The 24053-nt window shown below is 33.6% G+C and overlaps 1 protein-coding gene across 1 annotated transcript; it reads left to right on the forward strand.

The window, feature by feature from the left end:
- The first annotated feature begins 20811 nt into the window (after positions 1–20811).
- LOC139888498 (putative glucose-6-phosphate 1-epimerase) lies at positions 20812–22852 on the forward strand. The gene is made up of 7 exons (XM_071871502.1): positions 20812–20949; positions 21077–21151; positions 21364–21420; positions 21523–21686; positions 21785–22022; positions 22114–22213; positions 22308–22852. Exons 1-7 carry the CDS (start codon positions 20812–20814, stop codon positions 22502–22504), a joined length of 969 nt encoding a protein of 322 aa, XP_071727603.1. The 3' UTR covers positions 22505–22852.
- The last annotated feature ends 1201 nt before the right edge of the window (positions 22853–24053 follow it).

Below are 24053 nucleotides of genomic sequence, written 5' to 3' on the forward strand. Positions count from 1 at the left end.
AGATACGATGATATCTTAGAATTTTTAATATCAGAGGATAATGAAGAATATTGTCCGCAGAGGTTTAGAGTCAGGAGCAAGGTATTTGTTAATGACTTCAGCAGATACTGAATCATTTGGATTCTTTGAAGGCAGATTTAATCCTTGTGATTTGTCCACAGCCTCCTTCAAAGTTTGCTCAATCCGTTTTCTAGTTCCAATCCTTCTCTTTTTCTGAGCTTTGCCAACGCACTATTCTTTATCATCAAACTTTTGACTGTTAAGGTCATTTACAGTTTTTGCTGCTTCATCAACATTTTTCAAAATTTCGAGAACTAGTTCGCAGTTTAGGGTGTTTTTCAAAAACTTCACATTCGAAGTATGTAAGTCCAGGAGATAGACGTTATATGTACACATATATCTGTTGGCGTAAACATGCTGCGAGATTTCAAAATACTGATTGCTGATTCCCAGTAATTGGCAAGACATTTCTTGTTACAAGATGCAGATGAGTAAATGATGGGGTTTCGATAAATATAATGATTTTTCGGAAAGTCATGGATCAGTGAAGTTGTTGGTAAGTTTATTGCTAATGTGGTGGAACATAAACGGCTCCCTGGTAACAATGGCGAAAGGGCAACGTATATATCGAGCTTATAATAAGACTGTTTCAACTGAAAGGTCGAGGTTGACTTGCTGGAGCTGTGACAAAACTGGCTAATTTGAAAAGGAATCGCAAAGTTATTTTTGCTAATAAATGCCAAAGGGTCTGAAACAGGTATATGTTTAACTTTTACTTTGGTTTCGAGAGTTTTTCTGGTGTATGATTGTGGGTAACATGTGGTTGGATCATCATCTCAATGATTCATTATTTGAAGTGTCTTCGGGAATTTTGGAGGGTTTGAACATCGATTGTAGTCGTTAATATATATATATGATGTTTTAGCACAGTTTTGAAGTCAAAGTATAGCTTTGAAAGATGTAGAAATCTAAAAGTCATGCTATTGATTATATCTCGACTTGGATTCTGATATGTCAAAATCAGAATATGTAATTTAATTTGAATGAGTATGGTTGCTTGATTTTTATGAAAGAATGTATATCGCTGTGAAAGTAATGCGTATAATTAATAATTTGTGAATCAGAATCGAAGAATGTAACATATTAATTGTGAATTTATATATCTCTCGGGTATTACCTACCCGTTAAAAAAAAATTCACAAGTAATATTTTGTACCAGAGAATTTTATTACAGTATTTATGAAAATATATGTATATTTTCTTCGGATGTAATACGGATTTAATGAGTTAATATTAAACTCATTTTCGGCTGGAACTAGAAATGAATAATCGTAATCTTCGCGGATTATTTCTTCAACATAAATGAAATCATGAATCAATACTTCCTTATTCATTTTTAGTGAATGAGGTTGGTGTTCGTGGAATTCTTGTGAACTTCGCAAGATATGAATGATATTTTCTAGAAAATTTCGAGTACGGTGAAAATGAAAGTGTAATATCAAACATGTATTTGAATATTACACTTGGTCTATTATGACCTGGAATTTATTGAATTGAAATAGAGATTGTAGTTAACGATGGTTAAATCGTTAAGGGAGGATGTACATTTTAGTAGTATGAATTTAATCGAGTAGTATCTACCCTTATTTAATTCATTCATAATAGCTTAGTACGAAAGATTTATTTTGATCTCAAAATTTATATATATATATAAAATAAAATATACATATAATTTCTTCAGAGGGAATGAGTTAATACTTCATAACTCGTTGATACAATATACGCGTTATTGATTCGTAATGATGTTCACGGTGATTCTTAAACTGGCAGAGTTTGTGATGTTATAGGTGCTGCTGATTCTGACGATGCTGACGGCACTGACTGTGTTGGTGATGCTAACGGTACTGTTGATGCTACTGTTAAAACAAGTCTAGCTTGTAAATTGCGCATCATCCTATCAGGGTTTCTATTCTTCCTTCTATCATTTTGGTCCACTCATCTAATTTATGGTTAAGGCTAGAATAGATAATCTCTAAGACTTTAGAGATTATATAATCGCCGCGGAATGTTTCTTCAATGAAGTTATGAATCAATACTTCATCGTTTGTTGTTGTTGGTATTCCTTGGTATCTACAGAGCATATGACATTGGTGCTCGTGGGACAGATTGTAAAGTTGAGGTTTACGACGCGGTTGTGATTGGGGGTGGTAATGGTACTGTTGGTGTTGATGATGGTGGTACTGGTTATGCTGCTGGTGCTGCTACTGGTATTGAACCTTTGCACCATATTCTCCAAAGCCACTACCCGAGCGCGAAGCTCGTTGGCTTCTTCTATTACACCGGGGTGATTGTCGGTTCGGATGAGCGGATAAATAAAATCTAGAATTTGATGTAGTATATAATCATGATGAAATACTCTGGAAATGAGAGAGAAAATGGTGTTTCGGACAGGTTCGCCAGTAAGTGCTTCAGGTTCTTCACCAAGAGGGCAATGTGGTGGATGAAAAGGATCACCTTCTTCTTATCTCTAATGATTGAGTAGGCTACAAACCCATCACTAATTCATCCAGAATAGATGATGGCTGATTGGTTGATCCATTCCAGTCACACTGCTTTCGGAGTTTGAGTGGGATTCCATTTCGGAATTCGAGGGACTTGAACTAATGACGAATTCCATTTCGTACGGTTGAATAAAGAATTTTTCGTTATGAAATGATTTTTCGGCTATCAGGTGGAATTCTAATTACATAGAATATATATATATATATATATATATATATATATATATATATATATATATATATATATATATATATATATATATATATATATATATATATATATATATATATATATATATATATATATATATATAGCAAAAGATTTCGTAGATTACGGAAAAATTTACGGAATATGTCAGGCAAATTTTACAATAACAGATACGCTAAGATATGAATAAGCAGATACGCTAAGATATGAATTTTGTCTATACACTATTCATGCAGTCAATGCAATAAGATGTGTCTAGACTAAGAATGATAAGCAGGCAATTTTCTAACAAAAATGATAAGCAAAACTTTTGACATGTAGACACGGTCGAAGTCCAGACTCACTAATGCATCCTAATGACTATCAGTTAGACACACTAATGTAGACCTGGTTTGCTAAGACCACCGCTCTAATACCACATGAGATGACCCGTCCTAATCCATAAGGACGAATACAATAACATATGATTACATCGCGAGGTATTTGACCTCTAAATGATACATTTTACAAACATTGCATTCGTTTTTAAAGGACAAACTTTCATTACATCGAAAGCTACGAGACATGCATATCATTTCATAATATTTAACCTATAAATGACCTAATCTGTCATTTACTTAATAATAATCTCTATTGAACTCAACGACTTGAATGCAACGTCTTTTGAAATATGCCATGAATGACTCCAAGTAATATCTTTAAAATGAGCAAATGCACAGCGGAAGATTTCCTTAATACCTGAGAATAAACATGCTTTAAAGTGTCAACAAAAAGGTTGGTAAGTTCATTTGTTTATCATAATCGATTATTTCCATAATTTTAATAGACCACAAGATTTTCATTTCCATTTCTCATAAATATACGTCCCATGCATAGAGACAAAAATCATTCATATGGATTGAACACCTGTAATCGACCTTAACAAGATGCATATAGAATATTCCCATCATTCCGGGACAACTTCGGACATGATAAATTCGCCATCATTCCGGGACAACTTCGGACATGATAAATTCGCCATCATTCCGGGACAACTTCGGACATGATAAATTCGCCATCATTCCGGGACAACTTCGGACATGATAAATTCGGGCATATTCGATTCGATAATTCAACCATAGAATGTAGTTTCAATTACTTGTGTCTATTTCGTAAAACATTTATAAAAGTAGCGGGGTATTCTCAGTCCCAAAAATATATATTGCAAAAGCATTTAAAAAGGGAGCAAATGAAACTCACAATACTGTATTTTGTAGTAAAAATACATATGACGACATTGAATAATGCAAAGTTGGCCTCGGATTCACGAACATATATTAAGTATATATATATTTATATGTTGGTCAATAACTGTCTAACAATTTAGGTCAGGTCATAGTGTACCACAATCCTAATGCTCGAGATCAATATGCAAAAGTCAATAAAAGTCAATTTGACCCAAAATGATTTACAAAATCTTATTCATGTTTATTATATAACTTAAATAGTCGTTTTATATATTTAAATACATTTATCAGTTTTTATTAGAGTAAAAATAATACAAGTCATTTATAAATAAAAATTTATTTTAAAAATTTATATTAAAATTTATCTATGCTAAAAATATACTTTTATATATCTTAAGTAATATAATTTATGAAGTTCAATTAATATCGTAAAACTATAGTGATAGGTATTATTAATGTAATTGTATTACATGTAGTAAAAATATATGTGTATCACATATTGATTTGATAAAATAACATCGATAATAATAATAAGTGAAAGTTGTATTATTTTGTAATAATAATTATTATTATTCTACTAATAAAATAACAATATTTATATATTTACTAATGATTATAATAAAAAGATAATTCTAATCATGACAATTTAATGATGGCAATACTTTTTAATATTAACCGTAATAATAATATTTTATATAAAAACAATTCTATTCAAAATGATAATTTTAAATAATAATAATAATACTAAAATGATAGTACTAATGATATTTTATAATAACAATGATATTTCTATTAAAAATGATAATTTTAATAAAAATGATGGTTTTAATATTAGTGATACTTTTAATAATAATAATAATGACAAATAAAATAATAAAATGATAGTTTTGATAAAAATATTAATTATTTTAATAATATTATTAATAATAATAATAATAATAATAATAATAATAATAATAATAATAATAATAATAATAATAATAATATTGATTATTAGATAATAATAATAATAACGATAACAATAACGATAACCATTTTAACAATAATACATTAAAATTATAGATAATTCAATTGACTATAACTTTTAATCCGTTCATCGAAATCATTCGATATCTAAATCAAAAGTTATTAATTTTTCGCCAGCTTTTCAACGACATGCATATCATATACTTTATCTCAATTGCATATGTAACAAATTCATAATCTATCATAAGCTATCTAATGACAAAATTAAATATACAAGCATGCATAAACATATATACCCGAGCACTAGTCAGGGATACACTAATAATATATGAAAGTTAAGTTATGAGTGCTCACGTATCAATATTGAGATTCAATATTGCAGGAAAGTACGTAGACGCAATGGAGATGATAAACACCAAATTAACCTCACGAGCATATCCCTGAACATTACCCATAATCTCCATAGCCATAACCCATAATTTCCTTAGCCCTATCCTACTCGAAAAACCCATCTTGAAAACTCGTTTTAGATCACTCGAGCAGCACTCCGTCATAGTATTTTATGTATAATAATAATAATAATACTCCTAACTGATATTAATTTTAATAATAATAATAATAATAATAATAATAATAATAATAATAATAATAATAATAATAATAATAATAATAATAATAATAATAATAATAATAATAATAATAATAATAATAATAATATCATACGGGGTAAGTGAATGAACCAGAGAGCAGAAATCGAGTACAATATATAGATGTTTGTTCTGACCGACGGCCATGCGATTGCATGGCTACCCATGCCTTCTTCCATGCAATCGCATGGAGTGATTTTATTGGTAAACCAGTTTTGCTTCGGTTTTGCCAACGGTTTTATTAATTATATATATATATATATATATATATATATATATATATATATATATATATATATATATATATATATATATATATAATCTATATAATTAATTATATATTATATTATATTCACGTGCGGAGTTGACTTGTAACTTTTATCCCGATAACTTGTACGTTGTCACTTGACTCATGTCCCGGTTCTGATTTCTTGAACGCATTTTCGTACGTTTAGAAAACTGATACATTACATTTCGCGACGTGTACCTTTATCAAAATTTAGACTTAATCATCGATAAATTACTTTATGAGAAATGTAAATTATATAATTGAGTGTTGTGGTCATTTGCTTTTATAAATCAATGTCTCGTTGTTCAACAAAATATATTATCTTAAATTAAACGTTTTATGGCTAAGTTGATATCACTTTGTAAAAATATATATATATATATTCAATTGGAAATATAAATATATATTAGAAATATCTATATAATGTTTAGTTTTTCAAAACTAGTTGTTTTTCAAAGTTCCTTTTAAAATCATTTACAAAATATTATAATACGTAACGTTTATTCTTTAAAACTCAATTTGATGTTATTCATTTATGCGTCAACATTTATTCTTAAAACGTATCTAAATATTAATCGAGTCAAATAACCAATGTTACTATCATTTACTTAACTAATTTGAAAACATATATATTTAATGAACACGTTTTAAATACAAGTTGCAAGTTATCTATATATTTAACAACCAATATTCTAACTTACGTTTATTTAATCAAAAACATTTTGAATAAACAAGTTCTATTATATCGAAAAGCGTTTTTGTACATTTGGAACTACATCAATTGATTACTATGTAATTTAGTCTTCCACTAACATTTGTCTAACTCTCATTAATTAACACATTTGTTCTTATATGTAATTTAATTTACCAAATATTCTGAATACTGTTAAAAATGAAAGGTTTCCTAAATCAAAGTGGACCTCTTAACAGAGACTCCTAATCATACAATATATCTGATAAATTAATCATTTGATATTATCTTCTAATTCCATCAATGAACATATTGAAACAAATACGTTCATGTAAAGTATCATTCGTTTAATGCTTTGTTAATATTTATTATATGTACATATACCTATATATACATATTCATAACCAATTAAACAATGGTTTGTGAATCGTCGGAATTTGGTCGAAGTTAAATGAATGTATGAACATAATTTAAAATTCTTGAGATTTAACTTAACAAACATTACTTATCGTGTCGGAATAATATAAAGATAAAGTTTAAATTTGGTCGGAAATTTCCGGGTTGTCACAGTCCATTGGTTGAGGATTTTCTTTTATTTAACCGTTTTTCTGTAGTTATTAATATTTCTTCCTCCGGAACCTCTTCTTCTTCCGGTTCCTCTTCTTCTGGTTCCTCTTCTTCCGGTTCCTCTTCAAGAATTTGTGAATCTTCCTAAAATACATTCGACTCTTCATTATTATTAGGTGAGTCGATGGGATTTGTACTAGAGGTAGACATCTATCACACAATATCAAACACGTTAAGAGATTAATATAGCAATTATTATTTACATGTAAAAATATATAGTTTCCAACAAAAGTGTTAAGCAATCATTTTTAAAGTAAACACGGTCGAAGTCCAGACTCACTAATGCATCCTAACAAACTCGGTTAGACACACTAATGCAAATTTCTGGTTCTCTAAGACCAACGCTCAGATACCAACTGAAATGTCCCGTTCATATCGATTATAAACGTTTCATATTAATTGATTTCGTTTCGAGATTTTGACCTCTTTATGAGACGTTTATCAAAGACTGCATTCGTTTTTAAAACAAACCATAACCTTTATTTTATCGATAAAGGTTTAAAACAATAACGTAGATTATCAAGTAATGATAATCTAAAAGATAACGTTTTACACACGACCATTACATAATGGTTTATAATAATATTACACATCGATTTAAATCTCCGAATGCAGTTTTTAAACAATATATTACAAGCATGCTGACTCCAATTCTTGTCCTTAAATTATCATGCAACAGCGGAAGCTCTTAATAATCACCTGAGAATAAACATGCTTTAAACGTCAACAAAAATGTTGGTGAGTTATAGGTTTAGCCTATATATTTATCAAATCGTAATAATAGACCACAAGATTTCATATTTCCATTTCTCATAAACATCATGCATGCATATAGCCATCTGCATAAAAATCATTCATATGGATTGAACACCTGGTAACCGACATTAACCATAATGCATAGAATATCCCGACAGATATCGTCGTCTGTATAATAATAATCTCAAAGTACTAAAGCCATCCATAGACATGAATAGGGGTTGTTAGGCCCAATAGATCTATCTTTAGGATTCGCTTCAATTAGGGGCCATTTCTCTAATTCTTAGGTTACCAGACTTGAAGGGCGATATTCGATTTCGATAATCCAACCATAGAATGTAGTTTCACATACTTGTGTCTATTTTGAAAAACATTTATAAAACTGCATGTATTCTCATCCCAAAAATATTAGATTTCAAAAGTGGGACTATAACTCACTTTCACAAATTTTTCCTTCGTCAGAAAATAACACTTGGCCACTGGTCGATTCACGAACCTATAACAAATATATACATATATATCAAAGTATGATCGAAATATATTCATAACATATTTTATTTACGTTTTTTAACAATTTAAGTTGTTAAGTTAGCAGTCCAACGTTAGTAGTTTCACAATTAATTGTCCACAGTTAGTAGTACAGAAATAAATCAATATAATTTCTCGAATCAATCCACGACCCAGTGCATACAAGTCTCAGACTCGATCACAACTCAAAGTATATATATTATTTTGGAATCAACCTCAACCCTGTATAGCTAACTCGATCATTACCACATATAGAGTGTATATGGTTGTTCCAAATAATATATATAGATGACGTCGATATGATATATCAAAACATTGTATACGTGTCTATGGTATATCAAGACATGTATAATACAATATAAGTTAGTTAAGTTATGGTTAGTATGGATTTGTTATGAAATTTACGTAGCTACAACAAGTAAAATTTTCCAATTTTGTTTTACCCATAACTTCTTCGTTTTAAATCCGTTTTGAGTGAATCAACTTGCTATGGTTTCATATTGAACTGTACTTTATGAAACTAAATATAAAAAATATAGGTTTATAGTCGGAAATATAAGTTATAAGTAGTTTTTGTAAGAGGTAGTCATTTCAGTCGAAAGAACGACGTCTTGATGACCATTTTGAAAAACATACTTCCACTTTGAGTTTAACCATGATTTTTGGATATAGTTTCATGTTCATAAGAAAAATCATTTTCCCAGAAGAACAACTTTTAAATCAAAGTTTATCATAGTTTTTAATTATCTAACCCAAAACAGCCCCCGGTTTCACTACGACGGCGTATGTCCGGTTTTACGGTGTTCTTCGTGTTTCCAGGTTTTAAATCATTAAGTTAACATATCATATAGATATAGAACATGTGTTTAGTTGATTTTAAATTTAAGTTAGAAGGATTAACTTTGTTTGCGAACAAGTTAAGAATTAACTAAACTATGTTCTAGTGATTACAAGTTTAAATCTTCGAATAAGATTGTTATATATATATATGAATTGAATGATGTTATGAACATCATTAATACCTCAAGTATAGTAGGTAAACCTACTGGAAATAACAAGAAATGATCTAGAGCTTCAAAGGATCTTGGATGGCTTGGAAGTTCTGGAAGTAGAATCATGACACAAAAACAAGTTCAAGTAAGATTTTCTACTAGAATTAAGATAATTATAGTTATAGAAATTGAATCAAAGTTTGAATATGAGAATCACCTTGAATTAGAATGATAACCTACTGTAAGTAACAAAGGTTTCTTGATCTTAGATGATTACTTGGAATGGATTAGAAGGCTTGGAAGTATACTTGCAAACTTGAAAGTATTCTTGATTTTATGAAACTAGAACTTATAGAATTTATGAAGAACACTTGGAACTTGAAGATATAACTTAAGAGAGTTCAATTAAATGAAGAAAATTGAAGAATGGAGGTGTTTGTATGTGTTTTAAGTCGTGATATATGGATTAGATATAAAGGATATGTAAGTTTGTTTTCATGTAAATATGTCATGAATGATTAATAATATTTTTGTAATCTTGCTAAATAATTCATACTAGATTACAAAGAATGGTTCCCACATGTTTGATGACTCATTAAGGGCTGCTAAGAGCTGATAATTGAAGTGTATATACCAATAGTATGTACATCTAGGAGCTGTGTATTGTACGAGTACGAATACATGTGCATACGAGTAGAATTGTTGATGAAAATGAATGAGAATGTAATTGTAAGCATTTTTGTTAAGTAGAAGTACTTTGATATGTGTCATGAAGTCTATCAAAAGTATACTAATACATATTAATACACTATATGTATATGCATTTTAACTGAGTCGTTAAGTCATCGTTAGTTGTTACATGTAAGTGTTTTTTCGAAACCTTTAAGTTAACGATTTCGTTAAATATAATTAATCCCATTGTTATTATATTTAATGAGATGTTAAATTATTACATTATAATGATAACACGATGTACTAATATATCTTAATATGATATATAAATATTAAGACGTTATTACAACGATAATCGTTACGTATAGATATCGTTTTGAATTTCTTAAGTTAGTAGTCTTGTTTTATGTATAAGGTTCATTGTTTAATATACATAATGAGATACTTTAATTATCTTTTCATCATGTTAAACATATATATATATATATATGTTCATATATATAATATCATGTCATATACAAGTTATAACGTTCGTGAATCATCGGACAAACTGGGTGGTCAAACGTTAACACAAAAACCGTTTCAAATAATCAAGTCTTAACAAGTTTGATTGCTTAACATGTTGGAAACATTTATTCATGTAAATATTAATCTCATATAATATATAATCATGGAAAAGTTCGGGTCACTACAATATTACCTCCCGATCAATCTAATTTGTGCGTGTGGTGTTTGGAAGAGACCGAGACTATCAACCATCTTTTGTTACATTGTAAATGGTCTTTTAATATTTGGACGGAGCTTTTTAGATGGTGGAATCTTGGATGGGTTATCCCGGGAACGATTGAAGATTTTTCGTTCGATTGGTATTACGGTATGGAGATCAAAGCCTCGAAGTTTTGGAAATTGATTGGCCCTGTGACTATTTGGGTGGCTAGAAACGAGTTCATCTTCAACAACAAATACACGTGCCGTTCGGTTATCGTGCGTAACATCAAGCTCAAAGTGTTCCTTTGGGCAATGAATCTCAATTTTTGCCACGGGTTACACTCGTATGTATGGGAGCAAAACCCCTCTTTATTATGTTTTTAGGCCTTCGTGTCCTTGTAAGTTTCTTCAATTTCATGACCGAGTTAGTCTCCGTCATTGTACCTTGCTTTGGTCCTTCATTTTTTTGATGAAGTAGTCAATTATATAATATAATCTTTCTTCGCTAAAAAAAAAAAAAAAAAAATAGTAGTAGTATAAAATTTATCGCATAAATGAATGAAATTTGTATTTGTAGTAATCCCAAGTAACGTCTTATATTGGTAATTTCGCAAAACAAACATGCAGTAGAAACAAAGATGTGTTTTTGTGTGACACTAGAATCCATAAATGCTTGGTAACTTCTCTTTAGAATTCCAATTGCAATTCGCATTGGGAAATTGATTGGTGGAGTACAAGTCAAAGTTTTGCATCAACCCCAACGTTGAGCCACTAGATTAAACAAATCATTATTCAAATTTCGAGTCTAAAAACATTGCCTTCCATCAAGGCATTGAGTATCTCAAGGTTTCCATAACCACACTAATCTTATCTTTCTTTGAAGGACAAGAAATATCATTAGAACGTGTTCAAATCAGGTAAAAGAGAACAATAGTAAAATAAATAAAAAATACAGGCTTCGGGAGCACCAAAAAATAAAATTACATTAAGAAACCAACAAATTATTTAAATTATACTCAAGGAATAAGCCCACAAGGATTAGATTTCCAACTGATACAAGATGGGAGACTTGTTGGACCCTGAGAATGATATTTTCGTGCATAACCTTTTCGACCTGATTTAGAGAAAAGCATGAATATTTGTGTTACGCCATTTCCAAATAACCCATATTAAATATGTGCATGAAAAAGGTTATCGATTTCATCATAACGTATAATCCAAAGATGATATATTCTCAAGGACTATCGTTAATTAACTACATGGGAGAGTTAGTAGACCAACTATTTAAAAACTTCATGAAAACAGGTTGATGGAGATTGGGGCTCAAGTATTACACGGGCCAAATATGTGACAAGATTGGGCCAGGCCATCATTTGGCCCATGATGTTTGAAGAAGTTTTTTTGAACGTAGAAAGATGGGATCAACAAATTGATACGTGGGCAAGGATAAATTTTTTTTGAACATATAACAAAATAAGGATTGTTTATTTTCTTTATTGTGTGTATATCCCAATGTTTTTTATTAGCTTTTTGCTTATCGTAGCTTTGTGCTTTTGTATTTTTGGGTTTTAAAAGACTCACATTGTTGTGTTTAAAAGTTAAACTTTGATTATTAATCACGTAAAGAAAAAAGTTTGATTTTTGACTCTATATGTTCTTTTTATTTCAATAATTAGTTCTTTTTAGCCACGATCGTTGCATTATTTGGTATTCATATGGTTAAACAACGTATCGTGGAGGCTATCGAGGATACTACCGCAGAAACGCAGAGCGAGACAACGATGGGGATAATCAAAGACACGCCAAAAGAGACAACGAAGATCTCCGAGCTACATAAATTAAACGAAGATAGTCTAGTCGTTATGACAGGAGAACGAATCACAAATTCGCCGAGCGAGGCAGTGATGACGGTCAGGGAAGGATTCACGGATTCGCCAAGCGAGGCAGTGATGAAGACCCACGTTATACTGAGATAGAGAGGTTACAACGGAGGATTGTGGAACTAGAATACAAGAAAGATCTCTAGCTTAATATAGGGATGAAAGTTGAAATTCCCGAATTTTTGGGAGCGACGTTTGGTCATAATTTTAATATAGAATATAATGTCGAACCTTATGTGGATGAAGATTCCGAATCTATATATGATACTGGCTGTAGGGAAGAAGAAAAAGCATAAGGGGACGGAGTGAACATCACTTTGGCACCTTCAATGTCGCCAATCACTTGCGATGGTGAGGATGCGGAAAATGATGGTCTTTTTAGAATGCTAGAAAAAATTAACGACAATGTAGACAAGATTGAACTACCGAGTCATTATAATGTTTCAGCTACTTTTATTGTTTCTAATTTGTCACCATATGTTGATGAGTGTGTTGACGACTTAGACTCGAGGACGAGTCTTTACGAAGAAGAGGAAAATGGTGATTTAACTCTTTGATTTGACTGTCGTGGTTGACTTTAGTTGAGATAAAACCATCAAATATCGAGGACAGTTCAACGGCGAGGTGTATGGATGTGAGAGATGGGATTGAGTATGTATGGCGCACATCGTATCTCACGCCCCAATGTGTAGGGTTTTTCCCCAGGGTTATTTGGGTATGGCTTATGGGTTGCTCACGGACCAAGCTCAAGTATAAGCCCGATAAGCTATGTGTATCATTAAGTCCTCAAAATTCTGTATGACAAGTTCATGTCATGTCGAAGTTATAAATATGTTACAGTAAATAACTCCTAACAGTTGTCACATCAGCTAGTAATGAGTTTACAATGAGGCGATGTGTGATACAACAGCGCTATGCACCCGTGTTAATGGATTTGAGAGATGGGATTAATTTTATATTACTAGGGAACTTATGGGCTTATATGTAGTACATTGTGTAGGGCTAAATAACAATCCTACAAATGGTATGAGACCAAGCTAGTAGCTTCAACTTTGATCGTGTGGTTCACATAAATAAGCTAACCGGTGATACAAGAAATTGGTGGAAATAAAATCCGGATGTTTTATCTCATTTTACAAGTTTACTACTTTCCTTTTTTTTTTTTTGAAAGGCAAGCAATTTTATTAATAATAAACTAGAGAAAGATTACACGAAGCGTGATAAATACAAGAATACATCAACCCGACCAAGGTTGCAAAGAGAGCAACCGTGAATCAAAACTAACACGAAAGATAAGCGCTTGGACAACTAAGCCAAGTTAGCCAATCAAACTTTTTTCCCTTTGCACGAAGGGAAATCCATTCAAAAGACTTGACTTGGATTTCATTAAGTATCACCGAGGCGCTAGTTGCAACTCCACGAAAGACTTTATTGTTCCGAGATCTCCAAATAATATAAACACTAATCCATTCAATGGCTTGCCAAATTTTCCTCCCATACGTCGTCATCGGGACACCGGAGTTTCCATTTAGTAATTCGTGGAAACTTAGATTAGAGAAGGCACCTAAGCCCCACCAACGGAAAATCCGGCTCCAAATATCCATCGCATAAGAGCAAAAGATGAAAGCATGATCCGTTGATTCAATATCGTTATCGCAAAGAGGACATCGAACACTATTTAAGTCAACACCTCTTTTGTCTAACTCAATCAATACCGGAAGCCTTTTCTTCATTAGTCGCCATACAAAAATCTCGATCTTTTTTGGCACAAGACTATTTCGTAATGTGCTTGAGGTGTTTAAGTCAGGAGCTAAGATTTTTTCGTCACATAGAAGAGATAATTTACGAACCGTTAAAACCTTTTTGTTGTCGAGAGTCCACTCCCAAGCATCTTCGTTCTCGCCCAAAATTACATCTTTTAATTGTTCCTGCAGCGAAGATAATTCCCCCAGGCCTCGGCCCAAGGGATTTCTGACCCAGGCCCAATTGAACATGCCATTTGCTAGTCTGCAGCGAACCTTAACATTTTTTTCTGTTTCGAGTCTATACAGTCGCGGATAATCAACCTTGAGCAGTCTGTTTTCGAACCATCTGTCTTCCCAGAATGTAGTCGTCTCCCCGTTACCGATCACTCTTTTGAAGGAGTTCTTGAACGCGATCCCCAACTCTTCAATGGAAATTCCTGCATTAATAATGTTATACCACGTACCTAGATACGGTTGGTAACCTAAGTCACCTCCCGAATCTAAGCCGCCACGTGACCCGTAGATACTCCGAATAACCTTTACCCAAAGTGAGTTGGCTTCGGTTTTAAACCTCCACCACCACTTTGCGAGCAAAGCCAAGTTTTTCCCCTTTAATGACCCAATATTTAGACCCCCCTCCCCGTATGGTTTTAGAATAGTGTCCCATTTTACCCAAGAGATTTTTGAACCCGAATCATCCCCACCCCAAAAGAATTTCCTTCTCACACACTCTAATAGTTTTAACACACAATTCGGGGCACGAAAGAGCGAAAAGAAGTACAACGGTAGACTCGACAAGACCGATTTAATAAGAACAATTCTTCCACCATAAGACATTGTCCGCATTTTCCAACTTGAAAGACGCTTTTTCACCTTATCAACAACCGGATCCCAATCTTTTAATTTCTTCATTTTACTCCCGATTGGGAGACCAAGATAAGTAAACGGTAAGGATCCCACATTGCACCCAAATTGATTTGCAATAGAGACCAACTCCTCATGCGATACCCCAACACCATATAAACAACTCTTAGAAAAGTTTACCTTTAACCCGGAGGCATACTCGAAACATCTAAGAAGATTGTGAAGACTTCTAGCATTTTCCAAACTACAATCTCCTAGGAAAATAGTGTCGTCCGCATATTGGAGGTGCGAAACGCAAATATCATCATCCCCCACAAACAAACCTTTGAACAAACCTTTGTCAATAGCACTTTTTGTAAGTATGTTGAGCCCCTCCGCCGCGAGAATGAAGAGAAAAGGCGATAATGGATCTCCTTGCCTAACGCCCCGCTCCATATTAAATTCTAGCGTTGGTGACCCGTTAACTAGAATTGATATGGAGGCCGAGGATAAACATGAGTGGATCCACTTTCTCCACTTTTGCCCGAACCCCATACACCTCATAACATCTTGCAAAAACCCCCAATTGATACAATCAAAAGCTTTTTCGAAATCAATTTTAAAGAGTAAACCTTTTTTCTTATTTTTTCTCAAAAAATCAATACTTTCATTTACAATCAGTGCCCCGTCAAGGATAAATCTATCCTTCAAAAAAGCACTTTGTTCCGGTCCAACAAGGTGCGGGACAACCTTTCGGAGCCTATTCGATAGCACTTTAGCAATTATCTTATAATAACTACTAATAAGGCTAATTGGCCGGAATTCATTTAGAACTTTCGGATCGTTTGATTTAGGGACAAGAGTAATGAAAGATGCATTACAACCTTTAGATATCTCGCCAAATTCCCAGAACCAATCTATAGCATCGATTAGATCACCTTTGATGACCTCCCAATATCTCTTAAAAAATCTCAAATTAAAACCGTCCGGTCCCGGTGCTTTGCTACCGTCACATTCGAAGACAGCAGCCCGAATTTCAGCTTCCTCAAATCTGATTTCAAGTGAATTACGATCGTGAACCTCGAGTGTTGGATATACCAGGTCTTCCAAGCTAGGCCTGTCAAAGTCAGTTTCTTTAAAACGGTTCGAGAAATGATTTACAATTTCATCTTTTAGCACCTTTGGAGAATCCACCCATGTGTCATCGATCATAAGACCACGAAGAGTATTCCTGTTATTCCTCATCCTGATAATTGAGTGGAAGAATTTACTATTTTCATCCCCATTCACCACCCACTTTATTCTCGCCTTTTGTTTTAAAATACTCGTTTTGATTTTCTCTTTCTCGATCCACTTTTTTCTAGCATTTCTCCAACACTCTAGCTCACTTTCACTAAGAGATTGTGATTCAGCTTTTAATTCTAGTTGTTGTGCAGCAGACCTATGTAACTCAATTTCATCATCTAAACTATCGAATTTTCCTTTACTCCACTTTCTAATAGCCTCCTTCACATTCTTAAGTCTATTTCTAAAGATACAATCCTTTCTATTGATGATTTTGACCTCCTTTTTCCATGAGTTTTCGATGATGTCCCCAATCTCACAATCGTCTAACCACGCATCGAAAATTTTGAAGGGTTTAGGACCAAAATTTCTAGACCCGTCTTTGAGGTAAATAGCACAATGGTCCGAAAGGTGTCTGTCAAAAATACCAGCTGTCAGGTCCTTCCAAGGTTGCAAAAACTTCTCCGTGACTAAAAAACGGTCCAATTTGCTATACTTGACGCCATCCCCGCTAACCCGAGTGAATCTACGTCCCGACATAGGTAGATCAATTAGTCCATTGTCGGTAATGAACTCATTGAATCTTTTAGCCCTGTATTCTAAAAAATCACAATTAAATCTCTCCGTCTCAAACCTAACTTCGTTAAAATCCCCACATATCGCCCACGCCACATCTGAATCTGAATCAATAACCTTAGATAATTCCTTCCAAAATCTATCCTTTCCTCTATCATCATGAGGCCCGTAAACGTTAACAATGTTACATCTTTGGCCCGAACAAACCCATATGCCTTTTATCCCAATGAAAAATTCCCCGTTAATGACTTCGTCTGCATCGAATTGGGATGTATCCCAAATGAGTAATTGTCCCCCCGAATTCCCAACCTTCACCTTTTGAATAAAATCACAGTTCACCGACCCCCAAGTACGCTGAATCCAATCTAATTTTACAACATTAAGTTTCGTTTCTTGCAAGGCCACAATAGTAGGGGATTCCCTTCTAAGCAGACTAATGAAATGACCCGATTTATCCTCTTTTGTCCCCAAACTGAACCCACGAATATTATATGCAATAATCTTCATAATATCAAAAATAGAAAACGAGATTAGGGCATAGACATCTTACTGTAAGGGAGCTTTGCCCTTCCATTTTAGCCCCAATTTTTTACCATACTCCCTTACCTCCTGTGATTGAGAAGTACTCGAACCGTTTTTGCCCCCAACATGCATCGAATTTGGGATTTCTTTACAGATAGTACAAGTGCTTCGAATGGGTTGATTATTGGTGCCCATGTTCCTAGCTCTTCCTTTGGCATTTAGAATGATAGATGTGGATTTCCACCTTTTCATGTTTGCCCAGCAACAATTTTTCCGGACAGAGTATGAACTTGAATTTTTCTTTGAATTTGTGCTTGTTGAAGAAACGGATGGTATCTGCCTACTTTTCTTCGAACCCCTCTTTTTCTTCATAGTTCCCTGGTTCAATTTTGCTTTGTCGGTACCTACATTATTTTTTAGATCCATATCACATGGACCATCATCCTTTTCCGGCCCAACTTCTGTCGGCCCGTCACCTCCCGAGCCATACCCATTTGTTTCCCCAATAATTGTGTTATCCTTATCAACTTGGGCCTCTATTGGGCCTGAATCTTCATTTGCATGCCTAGGTGATTTGTTACAACAGGGTACAGTAAATTTTTCTTCAACACGTGATTTGGATCTGGAAGGGTTACCATTAGGCGTGCATACCTTGGGACTCATCACACAGTCGTTATTCTTGGGAGAAGGCGAAACCCTACTATCAATTAAATTATCTTTTGTCTCCCCTAGGTAACAAACATTATTATCCTTTTTGGGAACAGGAGAAGATTTGCCCCCCATGCCATCTGAATTTCCCGATTCTTCATCTTCCCATGTATCTTGTCTATGTTGAAAATTGCCGGATTCTTCTTCATCGCCGTCCGTCACCGGAGTAGACGTATCTTCTTTTGGGTTATAGCCTTTCGGATGCACATGATTTATTGGACTGTTCCTTTGATGTAATTCATATACCTCTTCATCTGTCTCGTAATAGTCAGATATACCATCCTCCTCATCATTATTGTCGAAAGTATCATCAATGAACTCGTCTTCTTCTTCTGGCTCTTTTTCTTGGTCGACTGAACATTCATTATCCAGAGATTCCACTACCTCTAATTGAAGAGGAATTTCACTATCTTCACTAACATGGACCCTTGTAATACAATCTTCAAATATGAACTTGATTTCTTCTTCAATCTTATGTGAATCTTTTGTGTGGATAAGGACATTGCCAATAACTAGGTTCTGATCTTCATTAGTGATCTCACAGTTATGATAATCAAGAACTTCTCCCCAAATGCTTGCTATCTTATTAAAGGATTTCTCATTCCAACTTCTGACTGGAACCCCACGCACCTTTAGCCAAGCTAATCTACTTTTATTATTGATCTCATGGTTTCCCATCATCTTGCAATCACTCCATTTATGAATGGCCAAATGTTTGTTGCTCATAACCTGCTCAGCCTCCACAGTCGATTGGAACATAAGTAAAAATTCCAAACCTCCCAAGTATTTTATCACACAATTTGTAATACCATCTGCCTTGCATAATGAACCGATCTGAGGGATGTTGTTCCAGTTTTTAATCGTTCCAAGGATTGATCTTTTATTGGAAACCCTAGTACCATCTTCTTTCTTGACTTCAATAACTTTAGTTCCTTGATCCGAAGGAAACCTGTTGTTGAAGACTGATGGAGGATTCTTGATTTTCGACCTTAGATCCACTCTCTCTCTATCTGCTACGCCCCCACCTGCAACATCCCTATAGTTTCTCTGGTCACGGTAAGTGTTGAAGTTTACCCGGTTGTTTTTTTCTTTTCTGTCTCCATCATGCAATCTCTGAAACACCGATTCTCTATTGTTGATTTGGTTTCTGTCATGAGCCTTGAAAATTCTTATTGGATTGTTGTCGAACTTGATTTTGTTGCACTCTGCTAGTAAACGATCTGCATTACCCACGTTTGCGAATCTCACAAAAGCAAATCTCTGACCGTTTTTGAGTCTTTTGCCGGCCATGTACACATCACGAACATCACCATAGTCTTTGAAGGTTCTCCATAATTTTGTCACACTCCAATCGTCCGAAAAGTTGAAAAACATGAACGAGATCAAATGGATTCCGAAGAGTCTTGTTAATCGATCATTGAGTCTTCCGTTGTAGTAGTTTTGAACTCTCTTCGTGCCCGAATTTGTGTCTCTCTCATACGCTCTATTTTCTCTCTCACCTCTCATTATCTATTCACTTGAAGTGATTAACGACAGACTTTCCTTTTTCAATGTGTGATTCGCATCACATCGTGTTTCTAGATTTGGCCTTGATGTGAATCATACTGATGATGAAAGTTTTGTTGCTCATCTTAATTGGTCTTCAGGTGGTCCCTTTTTATTAGAACGACAAACTCACGCATTCTATATAATTTTACACAAATAATGTCCTACTAAGCAAGACTTGAACTCATGACCTCAAGGTCAGAGAGAGGCTCCCCGATATTGCTAGGCCAAAGCCCCTTTGGTATGTTGTTTTTCTTAATGTCTTCTTATGAGTCAAATGGCGAATTTTACTATCGTTAACAATATCCTCGAGCTCATTATGTGGGCCGTCTTACGTAAACATTATTAAATATGTTGGATCAAATGTCATTTCTGTTCTTTCTTTGCATTTGAAGTTCTATATATATAGCTAACAAAAGTGGTAATTGCTAATTAATAACTTAATCTTTACTGTAATATGTATCAAGCATAGATAGGAATAAAATAAAAATTCTGTAAACTTCAAGTTCTCAATGTTGCAATTGTGGAGCATTAAGCTAAGCTATCTTGCTGGTAGTTAAATTGATACTGACAGTTATGTTAACAAAAGGTAATTACAAACCATAATTGAGTTTTGGTAGTTGAGATGTGGGTAAAATTTCACAAGAAATGAAACTTTAAAGTCACATGAAAGATATCTCATTAATGCAAAAGCACACATTCACATTCACATTTTCATCTACTTTGAGTCATTCCATTGTTTTAGCTATATATTTATTTAGGTTCTCATTTAGGTATCAATGTCTTCAAAACTTTACACATTTTCTTGACTGTTTTTCGTCACTTTCAACGATAAATATGAACAGTCGATCATTAGAACGAGAATGTCGATCATTAGAACGAGAATGTAGTGCCGTAGCTCCAGTTAAAATTGTCAAAGATACGAATGGTGTCGGTCTTGTTACTCTTCAAAATCCTCAAGGTTTTTCCACACAGGTTCTTTTTTTTATTTTATTTTTTTCTAATCTCATATCTCATTTATAATGCTGTGTTCAAGTATAAACAGAATCCACAAAAATGTAGAGCAATCTATGAATCTATTTTTTTTTTTATAATCATTTAGGTCAGTTTGCATGGAGGTCAAGTTCTTTCTTGGAAAAATGAACATGGAGAAGAAATGCTATTTAGAAGTAGTAAGGTTACAACTTTTCCCTCCTTTTGTTGAAGCGGTCATGAATAATCTGGTTTGACCGCATACATCTGATTAATAGCGATTCGCTACCTGGGTTGCCTAACTTTTACGTTTTTACTAATTTGTATGAAAAATAATATAATCAATAATCAAAGTATATAGTATGACATACAAAGTTGTAAACTAACAACAAACATTGAATAAATTATCCTAATTAGGCAAACTCCAAGCCACCTGCAGCAGTGAGAGCAGGCATCCCCATTTGCTTTCCACAGGTACTTTTATGGTGTTCTTATTTAATTTCATATATATACTTCTTTTAATTTTAATTTTTTATTCTATCAGTAAGTTTTGATTAGTTACACGTACGTTTGAAGTTTGGTAATCGAGGTTCTCTTGACCAACACGGGTTTGCACGCAACAAGATATGGGAATTCGACTATAATCCTCCTCCTCTTGATCATAACGAATGTGATGGTAAAGCCTTTATCGACTTACTGCTTAAACCGTCTGAAGATGATAAGAAGATTTGGCCTCATAGGTTACACTTTTTATCTATTTGTTTACTACATACTATCATTTTAATCATATAAGATCATTAGTGTAGCTATATTGATGTTTTATGACTTTTGACTTCAGTTTTGAATTTCGATTGAGAGTGTTGTTGACTTGTGATGGAGCTCTGAAGCTCATATCACGCGTAAGAAACATCGGTTGCAAAGCATTTAGTTTCTCAATCGCGTATCACACGTATTTCTTGGTGTCTGATATTAGTGAAGTAAGAGTAGAAGGTTTGGAAACGGTTGATTATCTTGATAATCTACACCATAAACAACGGTTTACTGAACAAGGAGATGCTCTAACTTTTGAAAACGAGGTTATAAATCTCTATTTTCGTAACAACATATCAAACGTGTACACTACTAACATGGTTAGACTAACTAACTAACTTACTATATATCATATAGGTGGATCGAGTATATATTGGCTCGCCTCGTATGGTTGGGGTGTTTGATCATGAAAAAAGGCGAACTTTTCTCATACGAAAGGAAGGTCTTCCTGATGCAGGTACAAACAGTTAGTCATTTTAAAACTATGAATCGAGTATTTATAAATAATGTTTTCTTTTTTTCTTTTTTTTTTTTTTTTTTTTTTTTTGAAGGAATGTATGTTTATTGTTTTAAAAAATGGGCAGTGGTATGGAACCCGTGGGAGAAGAAAGCGAAAGCTATAACAGACATGGGCGATGAAGAGTATCGACAAACAATTTGTGTGGACGGGGCTGCAGTTGAGAACCCGATTACGTTGAAACCCGGAGAGGAATGGACGGGTCGTTTAGAGCTTTCTGCCCTGTCGTAACTTCGGTAATAAAGTCTACAAAAACCTGTTATTAAAATTTAAGTGCGTATAAGTTTGAAAACATTTGTATCATTCACTTTAATTTGTATTCAATTTAGCAGTTGTGTCATCATGATTACCTTAAGTAAACTTGCAATAAAAAATGGATGTCAAGCATGGGCACAAAAATAAAATAAAGACGGAAGCCACTCTAGAATATCAGAGCCAGGTTTCAATCCTGGGACCTGTGGGTTATGGCCCACCACGCTTCCGCTGCGCCACTCTGATTGATGTTATTCTTTTCGTTTAATGTATACATATAGTCGAAACACTTGCATTGGAGTTTATTTTGTTGAATATTGGAGTAGGTGAGTCAATACTCACATGGGAATTGAATGGTGTTTGGTGCCTACAATTTGAGGAATACGAATTAGACTTTTGAATCATGCATTCATACTACACCAACCTTCATTTGAGTAGTATAAATAGAGCTCAACTTATGCTCATTCATTCATTCCAAAAACACATTCTCCATTCATGTACTAAAAGCAATATAGAGAGTTTGTGAGTGTGTCTCCTAATTACAAGAGATATAAAGATTAGTGCGTATCCTTGTAATTAGAGAGAAGTGTAATTCCTATTATTCTTATTAGTAAAACGTTTTCTTTCCTTGCCCGTGGTTTTTACCCTATTGGGGTTTTCCAGGTTAAATCTCGGTGTCTCTTTATTGTCGCTATTTCATATATTACTAGCGGTTTGCTATAATTCGGTGTCACTTTTCTCAACAAGTGGTATCAAGAGCTAAGGTCTAATATCTAGTGTGTATTAATCTACTTATCATATGGTCTGTGGTTGCCACGAGAGTGGATCGTCCACATCAGAAAATAAGTAAGATTATTTTCACTCGGTAAAAGTCCTTGGGTGTTATTTCAAGAAAAATAGTATTGTCGAAAAGAAGATTGTAATTATAGCAATGTCTACGAAATTTGAAATTGAAAAGTTCAACGGGAGTAACTTCTCGTTATGGAAACTAAAGATGAAAGCTATCCTGAGAAAGGATAAGTGTTTGACGGCCATCAGTGGACGTTCCGCCGAAGTCACTGATGAAAAATGGGAAGAGATGGACGGCCAGGCTATCGCAAATCTTCATCTGGCACTATGTGATGACCCAGAAATTTCGAATAAATTTAAACTTAATCTTTGTATGATTAACATTTCCGACACGATAAGCAAAGTCTGTAAACTGAATCTCAAAATTTTTGAATTACTTTTATATATTTAAATACCCTTCGGTTGTTTTCGACGATTCGCGAACAATTATATGTAAATAGATACATATATACTATAACATGAAAAGGTAACAATGTATTAATTGTTTGATACCGTACATTAAACTTATTGGTTTAAATATCTATTTGAATGTATATGATAAGTTGAAATATTTATTATTAAAATTTATTTATAAATAACTTCCAATGTGTATTTAAAAACTGATTTATGTATATTAAAAAGATATATACATATATATAATAAACGATAGTAACATTCGTTTATTGATTCAATTGATATT

This window comes from Rutidosis leptorrhynchoides, chromosome 2 (assembly GCF_046630445.1).
Source record: "Rutidosis leptorrhynchoides isolate AG116_Rl617_1_P2 chromosome 2, CSIRO_AGI_Rlap_v1, whole genome shotgun sequence".
In the NCBI taxonomy this organism is placed as follows: domain Eukaryota; kingdom Viridiplantae; phylum Streptophyta; class Magnoliopsida; order Asterales; family Asteraceae; genus Rutidosis; species Rutidosis leptorrhynchoides.